The 18,985-nt window shown below is 41.8% G+C and overlaps 1 protein-coding gene across 1 annotated transcript in view; it reads left to right on the forward strand.

The window, feature by feature from the left end:
* Positions 1 to 18,985, forward strand: part of uvrag (UV radiation resistance associated gene) — a 95,865-nt gene that overhangs the window by 16,883 nt on the left and 59,997 nt on the right. The window contains exons 7-9 of the mRNA XM_046040146.1: positions 3,130 to 3,235; positions 6,232 to 6,358; positions 14,653 to 14,737. Coding sequence (XP_045896102.1) covers positions 3,130 to 3,235; positions 6,232 to 6,358; positions 14,653 to 14,737 — 318 coding nt within the window. The remainder of the gene's footprint in view (positions 1 to 3,129; positions 3,236 to 6,231; positions 6,359 to 14,652; positions 14,738 to 18,985) is intronic.

The raw sequence follows: 18,985 nt of genomic DNA on the forward strand, positions 1-18,985 counted from the left end.
TTTTGTTTTCATTTATGCTTTTTGGCTTACCATACCAGGCAGTTTAAGCGAGAAGCAAGACACTTATGCTGATGACTGGGGATCCAGACTTGTATAATTGTCTGCGGAGCGCTTGACCCCTTTTTGACCCCTTTAGAGACCAAAAATATCTTTTCTCAAGATCTCTTTGGCTTCTCTGCATCTCTGTTGTAGTTGTCATATAAACATGGCTTATAGCAACACAGATCACCACAAAAACATCGGCCTGGAGGAAAATTGCACATCATGCAGGCTCGCCAAAGAAACCCCAGTAATCTTATCTTTTATTCTATGTAAGTGGAGACAATGGTGAGGTGAATAGCAAGTGGTTAAATGTGTTGACATTCTTTGGCAATGAGATACAGACCAAATTTAGAAGTGTTGTTTGTTTTGATTTTCCTACTGTGGTGTTGTCTGTTTTGTCCCTGGCAGAGGTGTGACAGTGGGGCATTATCCTCAATTTGTTGTCACAAAATATCTCAGAGCTTGTTTTGAATGGCTTAATTGGCTGCCTTGTTCAGCCTGTGGTGTTTGAAAACTGGTTACTGGAATGAATTCAATACCGTCATTAGTCCTTGGGCTTGTTTCCTCTGAGCCATGTTTGTTTGACAAGTGCATTGGGCACCCTTGCAGGTGATGAACAGCTGGAAGACAGGTCAGGCGGCACGATGTTCAGTAAATCTAAAATACTGCTTTGGTAAGGGGAAGAAGCCATTGCATTTGTCTGCTGAGTTTGAAGTTTTTTTAGGAACATAAAATTTGGCAGTGACATGGGTAAGGAATTTTAAGACTGTGCAGAGAAGAAAGAACGACCGTTTTGTGTGACCAACTTCAGATTTTACATAGTGATGTCAATTGTCCTCTTTTCGTTCAAAACTCTGCGTTTCAGAAACTGTGCTACATGAGGCCTTACAATGTGGCCTACTTGATGTTTCAGTCTTAGTTTCTCTCAGACGAACAGCGCACTTCCTGGTGTCTTCTGCAGATCTTTCTCTGGCTTATCTTTATGTGCCAGATGACACATCTGCCTTTGCTGATTCCTTCTCAGCCCTGATTGCAAAATTGCAGATGCTGGATCACAATACAGCATATGAACCATGGAGAATATTTATTTCAAGATAATCAGTAAAGGTAAATGAACAGACAACGTGAGACCTGGGTCAGAGAGGCTGCCACGTCTCCAACTGCACTGTAAGACTGGAAGGTCATCCATATTCATTTACTTGATCTTAACCATTTTCACTAGATCTAAAAAGCCCCTATTAAAGATTGTTTACAAGAAAATAGATGCCTTCTGTTTATCAAAAAAATCTGAGTTTCAAAAGCACACATTTCATCTGACACCCCTGCAGGATCGAGTGCCACAGTCAAAGGAGAAAATGTTATTGTTTTTCTGATGTTAATCAGCATCTAGGATTGAGTGCACAGGCTCAGTCATAACTTCCTGCAAATCCCCCGTGGCAGTTGTAAGTTACCTCTCACGCCTAAGTCGTCATAGCTCGTGAGAAGGCGTTCACTGGACAGTTGCCCAGCGATTAAACTGCGGCCTTAATGAGGGCTCACTGTGGGAACCCCGCCCTTTGCCCCCTGCTGGTCCGTAGGTTGTGATAGAGCCTGATGGGCGGGCGTTAGGCCAAAACTCAGGCAATGATAAGGGGGCAGACATGCGTGAAAAGGAGAGAGGAGATAACCATTCTCACCTGGGGGAAAAGGCCATATCAGATTCTACCATGGCAGTCACCTAAACAGATGAAGCTGTCAAAACAGATTTGCCCTGATGTTCCAAAGCACTATCTCCAGCTGCTATCGCTGTCACCTCAGACAGATAAAAAAAAATGTGGGCAGAAAATATGAAATGATTTTCCTGTAGGACTCCTCCCAAAAGCTCATAGAAAATACTTTTTTTTTTTTTCGGAGTTGGTTGCCAGAAAGAGGCAATAATATCTAGAGGTGACTGTGTGAGTTTCATAACAAAAAGGATTTGTAAAATGACCCCACCAAGCTGGAAGCGTGTCAAAAAGAGCCTCTTACAAGTAAACCCACTCAAGAGGCAATTTCTTGAAGACACACAGCAAGCTCCTACCTAAGGAAAACCTCATTCACATGGCCCTTATGACCGGACCACAGGGATAGAGTTAGGAGAGAAAGAAACATGCCAACCAGGAGAGATGATCACCCATTAAGAAAGAAATCTAACCATTAGTGTTCAGTCCTGAGACATTTAGCAAGAAGTGGATGATCTAACACCAGCCTGACAATAATGAATGCTGATTGCCAGTCCCCCCCCCCTTTGTCTGTCCTTTGTAACTCATTCTCAACATGTGGGATTGTTGTCTGGAACTGGGTTGTTTGAGTCCCTTGAGTTGTGTTAAAGGGGGTTTTGTCTCTTTCTCTGGGCTCCGGACTTCAAGAAAACATACTTGGGAGTGATTTTTCCTCTGTGATTTATGGTCTAAATAATACGCTGGCTTGTCATTTGTGTACTGATGTTGCTGTTCCCTATTTCAGTGATGACAGTGACATGGCATTTGGAATAAGGCCTCCATCTTTGTGGTTTAAAATAATTAGTTAGTTTTTAACGGCTGTCTCCGCTTCCTGGGACTGATGGGTTTTGGGTTTACCGGACAACTTTTGATCTCATAATGTGGTTAGAATATTAGAAATTAATAATGATTTAAACTTCTGTTAGATATCATATTTGTGGTTTGTGGGATTTAAGAACTTGATCCGTCTGGTCTAATGAACTGTGAACTCGGAATGTTTGCAATATTGTTTTGGTCCTTTTGTTTAATGTCAAAAGTCGTCATTAACTTTTACAGTTCAGGATACTCAGCAGTCGGGCTGGAACAATGGAGGTCAAACCCAGCAAATCAGAAAAAGAAATGAGGAGGGATAACAAACACTGCACAATGACTGCTTCACATGGGGACTGTCATTATTCTGACAATGCCCTCCAAACCCTCACTGTGAACATCCAAGCTAGATGAAATGAATTACTATAGTCACAAAACTGGTGAAGCCAGTCAATTTAGCAGGTTTTAGAGACACAGTTCAGCATGGGGTTCTTGTGGTCCAGTGTGTGGAACGTGACTTTGTGTTCTCGTCCTGCAGACTTCACACAGCCCAGAGAGCCATCAAGCAGACCCAAGTGACGGTGCAGAAGATCGGGAAGGAGATCGAGGAAAAGCTAAGGACGACGGCGACCTGCACAGAGCGGGTGAGCACGCCAGCAGAGAATTCCAGCTCATCAGCTAATTGCCTTTAAATCAGCAGCAGTCTTAAGGCAGCTTATTTTCAGTAGCAGTTGGTTTTTGTTTCAGCTTATGTTATAGAAATCGAAAAAATGAGTTGACTTTTGTGTTATGAGAAGATGAATAAAGATGAGGTGTTATTTGAGATTTGATGTTTTCAAAAAAGTAACACCAGAGCACAGTAATCGCTTTGATCAGTGATAACAGGCCCATTGGCTTGTACATAATAAACATCAGCAGGTTGTATTGTGCTAAATACTTTACAGGATTTAAGAGCTTGTATCACCCAAATCCCCAGGTGTAATTGTAACTGTAATGTAAAGTAATGAGATATAATCTTTTTGTTTTGATTGCTCAACTGAAAAGTAGAGAGAGAGCAATATCCCGCCTGCATAAATGGTCATGCTTTGACTAAAATCCACCGTTTATGTTTCCACCTCCTGTCATATCCTGGACTAGGATCCACAGCAAAAGCAAGAAAGCATATGTGACATTTTTGGAATTGTCAGCCACACAGCTGTGAAAACACACTGATCCCAGGTTTGACATTGTGTTTACTGTAAACATTCACTTCAGAAGCATCCCCTCTCTTGTGCTGTTATAAAAGCCCAGAGGCGGTGACACATTGGTGTTTTATCCCCCAGGTAGACTTCCCTTTGGGAAAAGCATTTTTCTGGCCAGAGGATTTTAGACTTTACGTGCCAAAAATCATTTTGGGCAGCGGAGATATTTTTGTGTTCACCCGCAATTCAAATGTAATGGTGTGTGTGTGTGCTTTTTAACATATATACCAAATTTAAAGTGCCTCTTTAAAGTGCCTCTTTAGACAGCTGTTACAGCTGTTGCTCTCCATCATGCACTCCGTTGGCTTTTGATGTAGCTGACTTTTTTTTTTTTTCTTCACCCTACCTTTTAAAGTAGCTCCACTATAGCCTTCTCAAGCCTTCCCACAAAAACATTCTTTTGCCACAAAGGATCCCTTTCAAAAGCGTGTCTCTGATATTTCCCCCTCAGTGAAACATTCCTTAAAACCCTTTTCAGAGCTCACAGCAGCTAATAAATCACATAATCCTCGTCCTCTACCTTTCTGTAAAACCCGACATCTTGGAGTGAGTGGAGCATTGTGTGGCTCTTCTAAGGGTTTCCCTCTTTGCCTTTGGAGGGCTCTGTACTATCCTTCTGTTCGCGTCATACTGAGCATGGATCAAAGGGGGACAGAGTGGAGGCCACCAACCCTAGCGCATGGCCCTTTCACCCTCTCACCCACAGTCTGCCATTAATCTGCTGGGTTATAACATGCCCCACCCCCAGCCCATGCCTGCTGCTTATTTGCTCAGCTGACCCACTGCTGTTTGATGTTCAGTAGGAGTCAGACGGGCCCCGGTGGTGGGTTACAGTCTCACACACACTGACATGGCTGTGACCCACTTGTCAACTATGCTGCTCAGTGAAAGTGTACGAGGCTCATGGTTCGTGCCAAAGCCAGCGGTGGTTAACATGCAAGCATCAGGGTGCGACACATTGGAGAGATGGAGGCTCTATCAGTCTTCTCTCTGCGACTGATATCCCTGTCTGTTTTCGCCACAAAGCCCTCAGAAGTCTTCAAGAAGAAGCATATCTGTGTTTTGCTCTGATCCATGCCACGATCACTATCTAAGTGTGTGTGTTTGTGTGTGATGCCACAGTCCTAGCTTGCAAACTAAAGCACGAATAACAAGGTTGAATCTGTTACCCTGCCAACAACACCACTCCCGTCCATCTCTCCATTATCCAAGTCATTCGAGGTGGCGTCTTCCATGTTTTTTCTTTTCCAACTCCTATTACGTGGACATTTCTTAGTCATCATCCACATAGTCCCTAAATGTGGTCTCTTAAATCTCTCTTTGCATGTTGAAGTTCCCAACTTATCGTTTTTCATTGTATGTTTCTGTTAACCTCCAATCTCTCTCCCTTCATATGCTGTATACCACATCCACATCCATCAGTCCAGGAATCCCTAGTGCTGTTCCTCATTACATGGTTAGCCCTCTGCAGGCTCCCCCTCTACCAGATAGAGACATGAAGCCTGATGAAGGGACACCCCATAGAGAGGGCAAGCTGTTGACTAACGACCTGCACTGTGATGCTGCTGCTGGTCAGAGAGCATGTGGTGAGAGAGACGCCAGCCGAGAGTTGTGGCTACAGAGACAAAGACAGATGCTCATCTGGAGCTGATGGCCTTTATTGTGGTATCTCACTTCGGTTTGTGTTTGAGGGTGGTTCTCAAACTTTTTGAGTTGAAATAAGTTCAAGCAGAAGTGGATTTCATTTTTATCAATCATTACCAGTACGGGCGATTGAAATAAAACAAAACATTCAGGTTAGCAAAATGACCTTGCTTTCAACAGAACCCTTTTCTTTGTCTGTGCCGCCACCAACTTTAAGTCTGCTCAACGTCTCCTGTCTGTGCACTAGGCACCAAAATACCAGACAGACAGGCAAAGCAAATTTCAAGGTGAGGAAATTCGTAGTCCCGCTTGCTCTGGTCATTGTGCCACCACATAGGGCCCTCAGCCTCGTCTCCGGACATCTTGACAGAGCAGCTGTTTGCATTGCTAACAGTCATAACTTTACACCAGTTAACTGGCGGCCAGCTGCTCCCATGCCTTGTGCTCTTAACTAAACCTTTTCACTTGTAATACTGATCTCAGGGCTTAGTAAGATGTTTTTGAATAGCCTTATTATCTTCCATTTTTCTTTTCATTAGTTACAGTTGGTTTATGGATTATTGACTATAAGTATTAAATCAGTGCAACATGGGATCAGCCTGTGAAGCCATGACTTGAAGGTGCCATGGTGCTAGAAGGATTTTAGACATCTTTATAAAAGGTACACTAAAAGGTGTGACCATATACTAAAGATTTTTCTTCATCCTCTTTCTCTGTTTTCTCCTCACATCATTCGCTGTGTGTGCCATGAACAGAAGAAAGAGCGGGAGTGCATGCAGCTGCGTATAGCTGTTCTGCGCAGTGAACTGCAGCGGCAGAGGAAGGCACTCGGCAGGGAGATAGACCTGCGGCAGAAGGAGTGTGCGCAGCTTCAAAAGAAAGGTAAAGTGGAAGTGAAATGGAGGATGTGACAAGGGTCGTGGATTGATCTTAATTACTTTGTTCATCTGTTCCACACACAATATGATGATTGGTTATTAATTGTTCAATAGATTGATTTACACAGAAAATAATGAGTTGCAGGACCCTTTGAAATCCATCAAAATTTTTTCCAGAGTTTAATTTTTTCCCAAATTGTGTGTTTTCTGTTCAAATATTTTGAATTCTGTGTTTTATAAGTTAAGCACATTTTGGGAGCGTGTAAATCATGTGGTGGATGAATACAATTTCAGCAATTTAATAAGAAAATATTAAAAAACGCAATCAGTGTCAATGACTTTGATATCTCATATATATATATATATATATTCAAATATTTATGGGGTCAATTCACTAAACGTATTGCCGCAGTAGGATATTAAAATACTATTTAATAGGGGACAATTCACAATGAATGCATTGCTGCATTAAATGTTTTGTGAAGTGTCCTCTGTCAAATAGGTTAATACTTTACTCCTGACAATTTCTTCAGAGGACAGCTTCCATATTTTGCTGGCGGAGGCTATTCTCACGTTGGCAACGCTTCACCTTGTTTACAGAGCTTGACCGGACATAGCTTTTACATTTTTTCCAAAGGAATGTCTGACTCTGCCATGAAGTTTTCACAGAGCTTGTGTCTTGAATCTGCCAATGTGGTTGCACTTTTTAGAGTTTGTTAAAATGAGATCTTGCTAGTGCGCCAGCTTTTTTCGATATGATCTGAAAGCCTGTAAATGACACCAAAACTTAGCACTGTTTTTTCCCCTGTTCGTTTGGCTAAACTGCTGCGTTTTACAGTTGATTCCATTTTTATTATCAAATTCCGCGAGTCGATCATAGAGCCCTACAGTTGTTTCATGCCTACAAATGTAATTTTGCTGCCTTGAGGAGGAGAGAACAGTGCTCTTCTATTAAAGTCTTTCACTTTTGCAGAAGCACAAGTGGCAGTCAGCCACAAGCAAGTTAGCCAACAATGTGAATATTGTATACACAGTAAAGCACATATTGATGTGTTTATCCAGTACGCCAGATCAGTGTTTATACCTAATATTATTGCTAGAGCCAACAAGATCACACGCATGGTAATGGCAATGAAAGGGACTGGGCATTTAGTGTTGTACAAGTGTCACATGAGATAATGAGTCAGTACTGCTGCAACTCATTTTGTTGTCTCTAATGAGTCATGTACAAGTAGACTTCATATAATGGTAAAAACACCTGCAACAAATTCCACCAAAATCCCCAATCTGTCATGATTAACTACAAGGCTCTGTTGCAGCTGCTAATCTCTACTAATAGAGGATGTTGTTATGACACAGTTTGACCACTTATTAGTTTTGTTTTATAGAAAGCAGAAGCCTAATGAGGATATTTAAATTTTTAGTTAGAGTAGTACATTAAATGCTCTTCAGTATAGCTTATTCAAATAAACGGATTCACCAAATTCCTTTGTTATACCATTTGTACTATAGCTCAGTTGCATCTGTATAGTTAAGTTAAGTACCCCACGCTGTATGTGTCTTCAGTATTTCTTTGTTAATTTCCACATGTTTTTCATTTTATTGTCACCAGTTATTGAGAAGGCAAGTCAAATACAAGTTTAGACTATAAATTCAGTTATTGAAACGTTTTTCAGATTCAGTCTTAGTTTTACCATTTTCACCAGTTTCAACAGGTGATCATCACATTACATTAGTAATTGTTGACTAAAAACAGATAAATATAGGAGTTACACAAATAAAATGAAGGTACAGTAAATACAGTATATACATATAAACATGTATATAGAGTCATTCCTGTGGTTGTATGCAGCCTGTGCCAGGCCACTAAAGCAGCGGTGTAACCCTGTGAGGTGTGCAGCTCCTGACTGAGGAGGACTTTACTGCTGCCTCCTCTATTCATAGGGAAATACAAGGCTTATGAAAAAGCAGTGCTAGGGGAGCTTCGATTGACAAATGCACTCACACACATATACCCAAACACATATACACAGGTAAGCTTAATACTAAACACCTTTTTATGTTTGCATGTACCCACACGTTGTATATTGTAATTTCAGTGTATTTTTGTGTGGCCGCAACACAGGAACTTTTTTTTTTTCTCAACATTAGTTACCACTGCTTCATTTCTAGTTACGTTGGTTAGGGTTAGGTTTAATAGCATACACCCTGTGCCTTTTATACTGTACTTTATAATGAGGACAAACCCCCAGTAGCTACCAAATCAGAATAATAATAACAATGTAAGTTAATCTTTCTACAAATACACCATAATTGTTGAATGTTGGAGGGTGAGCATTTTCCTGTGCAGCTTTCCAAAATGTATTGTATGCTCTGACTCTACTGTCACCAGCACTGGTGTTTGTCTTAAATAGGCCAGGTGCTCTATGTAGGATCCTTGTGTTAGTAAGATCAGCTTACTGTTTGGCCAAAGGGTATGGCACCGCACAGAGCCACCAGCCTGAGATGGGGAGTAGTAATGATTAGCATATAGTCTGTGCACGCGCACACACACACACACAAAAGACAGCACTAAGAGGGGTTCAGGGAGAAGTTTCCTTTGTGCTGCGATCATAAAAAATGGCCGTTAATCCTCCGCCTATTTACCTGTCACCACTCCGTCTACAGCCAAAAGAACTCTCTGCTCTCCTTCTCTGCAGCTCATTGATGGCTTTTTTTCCAGAGTGGACAAGTGCTTATTAAGAATCAGAATGGGGGAAAAAAATCCTACAGCTGGTTAAAGTGGGAAATGGTATTTTAGGATAAATTGAAATGCTGCAGCTGAATAGGTCTGTGCTGACAATCTTGTTGTTTTTTTCCCAGACCCATAACTCAAAAGCCAAAAGCCATATGCTGCTGTGCTCTGCTGTACTTCCAGCTTGTTGTTTAACTCTTCTAATCAGCCTGCACATATTCATTTGTTTCACTATTGGAAAAAAGCCTTTCATTCATTACAGACAGGATACTTGGAGACAGGTGTTTACAGGATCTCATACAGCAGCTGATTTTGTCTCTGATTATATTTAGATTGGCACCACAACGTGTTTGTTTCATCTGATCTCATCTTTCATTTGGGAGACACATGATGATTTTATCAATTGTAGCTTAAATTTCATTTTGAAACTTTCCTCTGCAGCTTCTATTGGCTCGTCTGTCAAAACACACACAAACTTGAAGTCAAATTAGTCCCATTCGATCATATAGATTGCTCATCAGACAAACACGGATGATTTATGTACCCATTTAATTTCAATGTTGATTCAAATAAAAGCGAGTCTTTCATTTGTAGAATTTTCACACATTCCACTGCTTATTAGAAACAGATTTCTTTCCACGTTTTATTGACAGTTTAACAGTATGTGTAAGTACGTAGCTATGCAATATATCCCCAGAGGGCATCCTGTATGGACTGTTAATCTCCATTCTTTGTCATGCTCTTTAGGATCACATCTGTACCTGGCCGTGTGGTCTTCCCATATCTCACACAGTCAGAGGGACCATTAGCAAATAACTCTTATCAACCTGTTATTCCCAGGAAACTGTCCTATCTCAAAACAAGGGGCCCAGAAAACCCAAACACACAGTCGAGCTCCTGCAGGTGTGTTCGTCTACATGTGAGCTAGCGATGAGATGAAAGTTAGGTGTCCGTATTTCAATTATTAGAATGTTGTGGACTTGCTGATGTCTATTCTGTGTTCATCTTTCTCCATGTGATTGTGCTCCTTCTTTGCCTGATGACAGGTTAACGACTAGCTGTTCAATGCCTGCTGATTTACAGTAATGGCAGTGAAATCATAGAGTGATAGAGTGTAGACTTGAGAAAAGCTGTTGTTTTTGACTTCTCTTGCAAAGGCACATATGCTCACGCTAAGTCTACTGCATGTCTTTCACATAATCCGTAACAGAGGACATATGAGCATGACCGCAGGTTTTTTTTTTCTTTCTATACAGCTGTGACTTTAAAATAAAAGTCTTACTTTCCTCCCCCAGAATTAATGGGTAGGTTTTGGTGGGGTCACACTCTTGTCACAATTTCCTCCTGTCTAATTTCCCTCCTTCCACCTTGAGCAGACGACATAAATCAGGTCCATGAACGGCGTTTATTGTACTTAGTAACGGTAGTTATTCTCACGCTCTGTAACACCGCCAGGGCTCCTGACCAATAAATGTCAGTGGTTGGGTTTCTCAAGTGTAAGGAACACAGTTCTGTGAAGGTAGTTTGTGTGGAGGTATTTGTCACCTCAGAGAAAAGGTCTCATATTGAAGCTATCATCATTAGGGCTCGTTTGGCGGTAGCTCAGCTTTACACATTTACATCCTTCAGTTGGCTGCCATCTTGACAGAGGATAAGGGTTTACAGGTACAGTCCAACGTGATGCCTCACCAGGATGTATTTCTAGGGGTTTCCCACTTTTTATTTTTTTTTTACCTCCTGACATGCCACTCTGTCTCTGTGTCACGCACCTTTTCCTCAAATAGCATGAAAAGCCTTGGTTTAAAAATAAAGCTGTTCTAATTGATTGTCTTCACAGATGTTTTCCAACATGCACTATTCAATATGGTCTCCTTAACATCTTCATAATTGTTGAACTTCCATAATGCACTTCCCTAAGAGTCACACACTAGTATGGTTTATTCCTTTGAAACAGTTTTACAATACAAGGTACAAGATTGTTTATTAGTCATTATACAGCACAAGGCTGCATAATGAAATGAAATTTATAGTTCCTTCGTGATACACACACAACATATAATTAAGTCTAGGCCTTTAAAATATTAAAATATAGTAACATATAAAATAAAACAATACAGTTATGCATAAATATACACCCCTAACATTCCAGTGCATTTTTTGAATTTGCATCTGGGGTGAACGTAAACAGCAGAGACCAGATGATGATATGACAGTCTCATCTTCACAATAAACAGTCTGACATTTGAGAAACAGAGTCCGTCTCTTCATCTTCCAATGACTGTCTTTATGTCAGAGGTAACGCATGTTTTGGCAGTACAGCAGGAAAAAAAACTGATAAAAAAACAAGTGTAGCGTAGTTTGAAGGAGCTGCTGGCTGCTGCTGCTTCTACAAGCGCTGGCAGTTGCCATAGCAGTGCTCTTCAGCTCATGTTATTGGCTGTTGTACTTTGTGGTTATGTTTTGAGCAGCACAGTGTTCCATTTTGCAGTTTGGTTTCCTTCAGAATCCCACAAAGCCTGCCATCTGCTGCCAGAGGGACCTGGCTGTACATTGTCTCAGACAAGATATAGTGAGCTCCCTGACTAATTTATGTTGGATCATAATTTTTCAGAATTACCAGCAAATGGGATGGCCTTGTAGCATCAAAAAGCCACACCACATTTTGGATCCTTCACCCACCACTCACACATGTGTGCGCTGGAAGATAATGTATCGCCACACACACCAGCCAGAATGCTGCATGTACTCTGCCATGGTGTTTGTTGTAGTTTGTCTGTCCATACCGTGATCCAAACTGGAACAGGTTAGAGGGATAAAAGGATGTGAAGATGGATGGATAGAACAGATAGGACAGAGCTGGGCATTACATGAAAGCAAGAGTGCAGTACAGGTCTGCGCAGTCGGTGTTAAAATATGTTTTTCATGTCATCGCTCACAACAGAGGGATGGCCTGTCTGATCTCTGTCTCACACTATCGGTCTTCCTAGCTAATCTGATGGAGATACTTCTGAGTACCTTTATTTTCTCCCTACTTCAGTGTTTCGTGCTCAGCATGGGTCTGAGTGGAGGTATGTGATGAAAAGCAGGTTGTGTGATCAATCTGATCAAACATGATTTGATTTGATGACTCGCAGCTCTCTAACACTCCATAGATATTGTGGAGGATTTTTTAAGGGTAGTTTATCAAGAAGTAGAACTGGAATTGCAATTGATCTCAATTTGACAAAGGAAAAATCATCAAGCAATGTGCCGTTTGGACTTCTTATGCATCCTTCTGCTGGGCCTCGCTTGTTACGCACAAATTTCAGTACACGTGTTTACATTAGTAGACCAGAGTTGGTGCTTTAAATGAAAACATCACATACCACAGAAATGGTAAAGGTCTGCTTCATCTTTGAGTCCTTTCTGCAATATTTCTAAATGATCCACTGACACATCTTCTCTAGGGAAGTGTTAACAGGAAGTGTTTTGGTAGCATTAAAGGTACAATAATGTAAGATTTGGCCACAATGTTAAAAAAAAAATCAAAACTGAACTAACATGATCAGCAGAATGTGAAGAGGTAACATTTCTGACGTCATGTCAAAGACGTCTATGCAATGTGCTGCATAGATTTCTACTGAAGTTAGTATGCTAACCAGCTAGCCATGGCCCGTCCTGTTTTGCAATACCATTTGTGCCTCGAGAGGCAATAGTCTGATAGCGTAGGTCAGGTCTCCACCAGTAGTTCCAGCTGGGAGATGTGTGCGAGTGCCAAGTTTGCTCGTTACACAAGCTCTCTTAACTTCTTCAGTCTAATAAACAAAATAAGTTTCTTACACCTACCTTCTAGTTTACTAATTGCCTTTTTATCTCGTCATAAAACACACTTCAACTTGACCGAAACAAAATAAAACCCACCAAAAACGTCTTTGTTAGTCTTTCCACTGTTTCCAATCACCGACTGTGGTTTGGTAGCTTTTATTGATTTCATTACACTTCTGGGCACAAAAAAATGAGAAAACCGAGGGATTGCTACCTGTAGTAGTGTTGTCTGATTGTTAATGGAGATCATTGGGTGCTTGGCCGAGATATGTTACGGGACAAAGTGAAGAATCACAGAATATCTTGCATTCATGAGTGTTTAGTGTTTTTTGCTGTCAACACACCTTTGGTTTCTCTTCTTAATCTATGCCAAGAATAAAAATGAGAAATCAGTCAATCAAGCACAGTTATTACTAAACAGAATCAGAGTTGGATTAAATTACATTACTCCACTGATATAGCATTGCAGAAAAGAAAGAAGATGCTCAAAATCAAAGCAGCAGAATTATTCCACACATTCTTTTTTCCTCGTTGATCATGGCCAAAGGAAAGTTTCTGTTACATGTAACAGACAATTCATTTATCATATCTAAAACTTAGTTATTATATTACCCACATTGCAACTAGATCATGGAAATTTTGGTCAGAGTCTTGGATTGGTTTTGCCAGTCTAGCCTCGAGGAGCAGGCTACAGAGGTCCCAATTTTTTTTTATTAGACTCCCTCTAAAATCGCATCATTTACCCACGATGTTCTTGTCCTCACCAACTTCCTCCTGTTCTGCCTGGGGGGCCCTCTCTGTTAAGCCTGAGCACTATGCTGTCCTCAGTGCATTTTAAATGGAGGCACCTGAGATGTTCCTTATCACTAACTTATTTGACCAAGACACCCCTCTTGGTTCATGGGAGACCTTGGGGAGAAACGTCATTACGTAATGTTTATACTCAAAGTCTGAGCATAAAACCTGTGTGATTTTTGGCACAAAGAGCTTTGCCTTTTGTGCTCTGCTCCGACGTCGCCACCACTTTTCTCTTAATTAGGACGGCAATCCAGGTGTTTTATACAGTTGTTTTATGCCCTTCATTTAGCTTCAAAGATAGAACGAACCCTGTTTATTCTGGAGTGTGGGGGAGAAATGCTGTACAGAGATATGTAGCAAACATGTAGTTTGGTTATTCTATACCTATTTACTTACAGTGCGGATCATGTGTTCTCATTGCTGCAGAACAGAACCCATTAGACATTTCAAAATTAAATTAAGTGCTGATAATGAAATCTTGAAACCATTTTTAAGATATGTTTTTTTGTGTTCTTGTGCATTAAATTGTCAAACCTCTTGTTTATTAATATCATGTGGACCCATAAGCCATCTTTCTGTTGTATTTGACTGCCACCCCACTCTATGTAATGCTGTATGAACACAGATCAGAGCAATGTTCTCCTAAATTATACGTTCTTTCTTATTGTCAGTTTGCAAATTACACAACTTCCACAAGGTGTATCATCACGGCTCCTTATCTGTCTGATTGTTTTTATTTGCCCAGCTCTGCATTTAAAGAGTCTGACAAATCCTGTAATTTGCATACGCATGTTGTTTGGTTTTATGTGGTGTCAAAAGGAAATGGTTTTGGTCTAATAAAAAGCGCTGTTTGATCTTGCTTAGGTGGATGAAAGCCAACCAAACACCAGGCCACCTGGCTGTAGCAGAACAGAGCTTGCACCTGATAATTTTCTTTTCTTTTTTCTGTCTGTCTCTTTCAGAGGAAGCATTCTCAGCTCAGCACCAGAGTCTCAAGGAGGAGAAAGAATCTTTAACCAAGCTGCAGAAGGAATGCACTGCCAAGAGGTATGTGTGAACCTGTAATTAGCTATTGCTTTATTTCTGCATAGAAAAAAAATTCATGTATTCCAGTCAGCTAGACATTAGCCAGAGCCCACTGAATGATGTGACCCAATGTGAATTGTGATGAGACTACACCCTGCTCCTGCCTCCCACCTTGCTCTTTCAAAATAAGGGGATGTTTGTGCGGCTGGTTCTGCCTATTTCTGTGTTCTCAACAGAGAGTTTGTACATTTGTTGTACAGTTTGTGCTAAAAGTCTATTGCCCTGTGTTTGCCTTGGCCTGCGGGGAGACATGTGCGGCGGGTGCCGACCCTGGATACAGCTTTGTTTGTCTGAGAACTACCTGGCAGTCACAGAGGGTAAACCAGATCCCCAGGAAGGCCAGCAGGGGCCAAGACCAGCAAACAGGAAATTAACACAGACACTTGTAGATCTGCCTAACATCCAGTCTTTGGAAATATCTGTGTCGTTCCTGTTTTTTCATGGAAATGTCTCTTTTTATTTAATATCTTTTTTAACTTTTAGCTAGGGAAAGGTTTTGCTGAACATGGACACTTTTTCACGGGCTTTGGCCAGGACACCCACTCTGGGTTGTGCCTGGGTCCAGAGCACGCCGGCCTGGCTCTCACTCCACAGGCATCATGTCCGTACTGTGCTCGCCTTCCTCTGGCCGAGAAGCAGCAGAGAGAGCCTACACTTGCTGCTGCGGCCAAGGATGTGTGGCCAGTACTGGATTAGCACGTCTCTACACCCTCCATCTACGAGTTGCCTATTGCTTCCCTCCTCCCAGCGGAGGAGCTGGAGCCTGTCTGCAGCTTGCTGCGGGCATTCCCGGTCCCCCTCTCTACTTTTACTTCTCTGCTGGCGATAGACTGTCTGCTCCGTGACCTTCCGGAGATCATCAAGACAGCAGCCACCTAAGAATCTCCTCGTTCCACTGGCACAAGAGGCTGCCCACTCGAAGGAGATGCCTGGCAATTCGCCCTTGGCTCAGCTGACCAAGCAGGATCCTGTGTAGTCATGTTTTTCTTGCCATTACCCAACTTGCTGCTCCTTCGGGCAGCGCTCCTCCATGACCAGCGAGACTCTCATCAACGGTAGACATGCCCCACGGCAGCTGCTGGCCAGGGCCGCGTCCTTCACTCCCGTTTTTACCGTGCCTCCGCCTCTGTTGACTCAGCCACAGCTGTCATACACACATCCCCCACGCTGTGTGAGCTGGCTGCCATTAGCTTTTTGGCTAACAAGCAACTTAGACTCACGGAAATAAGCAGCCCACTCCCCCTGCCACACATTCAGAGGTCTCCCTTTTCTGTGTGTTATAATAAGCCCACGAGCGCCTGTTCTATGCCTCGTGTGGACTGTGCACGCACATCCCCGGCTGTGTTCAGTGTGTCCTCTCTTCACTCTTTGTGTCAGTGTCCCATTTACGAGCCCTGTCCTCCTAAACGGTGACCTATTGATGCTACTTTCCTCACACATGCAACGGCAGCGAGGGCACTGGTCTGGCTTGTCTCTGTGAACATGTTCACCTGCTTTCAGAGCATGCTGGAAGACAGCTGGATGAGCAGACTCATCAGCAGAGGCTGCACACAGTTCAACGGGGTACTGGAAACAAACCTGACATCCCGGGAACATCCCGGGAAATTGGAGACTGGCTAGGACTCCCATTGGAGAGCAAGCCTGTCTCCAATTTCCAGAGTTCCTCAGGGGGGAGGAAGATCAAGGTTTTTACTCTTGTTGTATTCTGCATTTGAAAAAAATTGGAAGGATGAGACCTGTCCTCTATCTTTCACCGTTCAAAAAATCAATAACGAACGGACCGTTTCACATACTAACAATCAGGCAGGTGCTGGAATGTGTTTACCGGGGCGACTGGTTCACATCCATAGACCTGAAAGGTGTGTACTTCCACGTCTCCATCATCCCAAAACAAAGCAAATTCCCACATTTCTCATTCCATTCGGTTACTCCCTGGCTCCAAGTACTTTCTCCAGATGTCTGGAGCCGTTGTGCTGGATAGGGATGAGAGTGTTGTTTTACCTGGACGACCTGCATTTGCTGGCTCGCTCGGGGGGGGAAGCCGCGTTACAGAAAGCGAAACTGTTGATGCATCTGTCAAGCAATAAAGTGGAAAAAGAGTTCTCCTCTCCCCTCCCAGAATGTAATTCATCTGAGTGAAATTGAACTCAGCCATCATGAGAGCGCACCTCTCACAGGACAGAGGGAAAGCTTTGACAATTCTGCATCTGCTCTAAACTTCTCATATGGTTTCATTTGAGTCCATGAGGGGAAGGTCGAATTATCCAATATTTCATAAAAAAAAAAAAAAAAAACAAGATTGGAGAAAAGTCAGACAAAACAATTATTTTTTTTTGAATTTCATAGTACATAAAGTAGTTAAGAGTAGCTCTATGTCCACCAGCAGTGAAAAGCTTTACTTACTTACTTTCACTTGTGATACTTTAATATGCTGCCCAAAACGTTGAGCTATTCCTTTAAGTACATTTACCTGACAATACTTATGAACTTTTTGTTAAGATGGATTTTGAACACATTTGGATTGTTGTATTGTTTACATAAGTACAGAATCAGATTATATCTTCCACCGTTGTTGGTCACCTGCCAGGATGTGTGTTTCCTTACTTATGCCAGCCAAATGTAGATTAACACAAGGTATTTTGTTTGTGAGCATACATTAAGATGTGCAGTGGGAAACATGAGTTTGCATGTTTTACAAAAGGGGTTTGTGAAGGACTTGCACCTTGGGCTTGACTAACAAGGCAAAGCCTGCTGGACAGATGGGTGATTTCAGATCAAATGATCATTACACACCAATCTGTCTCGTCTTTCACATGTACAAAGCAGCCGCACACTGTGAAGGGAAATGATAAGAGACTGCTAACCACAGGCAAAGCCAAATAGGAAATTCAAGTGAAAGGCGAGAAGCATAGATTGGAGGGTGCATCACATTCAATAACCATTTCCCCCCCAAAATCCCTTTTCATCTGCATGAAATTATGTTGAAATTATTACCCACAGTGCTCCACAACTGGTAGTGTAAATATTGTACAGACACCCAAAGAGTCACTTGCGCACACACACGCACGCACACACGCACCGTTCATACAAAGCATTCGATCGTGTTACTCAGACATAAGCAGTCCGAGGAAATACCATGTGTAAATCCTGGAATAGACTGTTCTAAATTCAAGGCTATTTTTTGCTGAAGGGATGTAATAGATGTTTTACATTTTGAATAGGTTTCACACACACAGTGGGCCAGTCTTCTCCTTAGACCAACATTAACCTGCTATGAGGACATCATTATACTTCTCCTCTCTGTTTGTCATAATTATTTTCTGTGTTCACTGACTTTAATTACCATTATGCTTTACAGTGTGGAGCAGTAACTAGCCTGGACCTTTTCTGCTGCTCTTGTCCAATTCCTCCTATCTCTTCAGGCTTCACTCCTTCCCTTAAGATCTCATCTCTGCTCCTAATTCCTCCTTTGCCTTACTACTCCCTATGTCCTCCACTCTTAACTGCTGCTTTTGTCTCATAATAATAATAATAATAATAATAATAATCTTTATTTGTAGAGCACTTTTCAAAAACAAGTTACAAAGTGCTTTAACAAGTGTAAAGACCATAATACCAAAAAGACAATAATACAAAAACAATACAAGATAAAAGCATGAAAACATTGAAAAGACTAAAATACACGTTTAAGATAAATATAAAATTAGTAAAATAAAAGGGATAAAATAAAGTCAAATAAGATCGGGAAAGGCTCTCCTATGTTTTAAGAAGGGACTTAAAAGAGTTCACTGACTCAGCTGACCTGATTTCTTTGGGCAGGCTGTTCCAGAGCCTCGGGGCCCTGACAGCAAACGCTCTGTCCCCTTTAGTTTTCAGTCGAGACTCTGGAACAGACAACAGACCTCTGCCCGAGGATCTCAAGGTACGTGCTGGTGTGTATGGGACTAAAAGTTCAGAAATATAACAAGGCGAGAGGCCATGAAGAGCTTTAAAAGTGATCAATAGAATTTTAAAGTCAATTCTAAAACATACTGGGAGCCAGTGTAGTGAAGCTAAAATAGGGGTAATGTGGTCATATTTCTTTGTTCTGGTTAAAAGCCTGGCAGCTGAGTTCTGGACAGTCTGGAGTCGATCAGTAGATTTTTGGGTTAAACAGGTGAAAAGGCTGTTGCAATATTCCAGGCGTGATGAGATGAAGGCGTGTAAAAT

This window comes from Micropterus dolomieu, linkage group LG23, assembly GCF_021292245.1.
Source record: "Micropterus dolomieu isolate WLL.071019.BEF.003 ecotype Adirondacks linkage group LG23, ASM2129224v1, whole genome shotgun sequence".
Classification (NCBI taxonomy): domain Eukaryota; kingdom Metazoa; phylum Chordata; class Actinopteri; order Centrarchiformes; family Centrarchidae; genus Micropterus; species Micropterus dolomieu.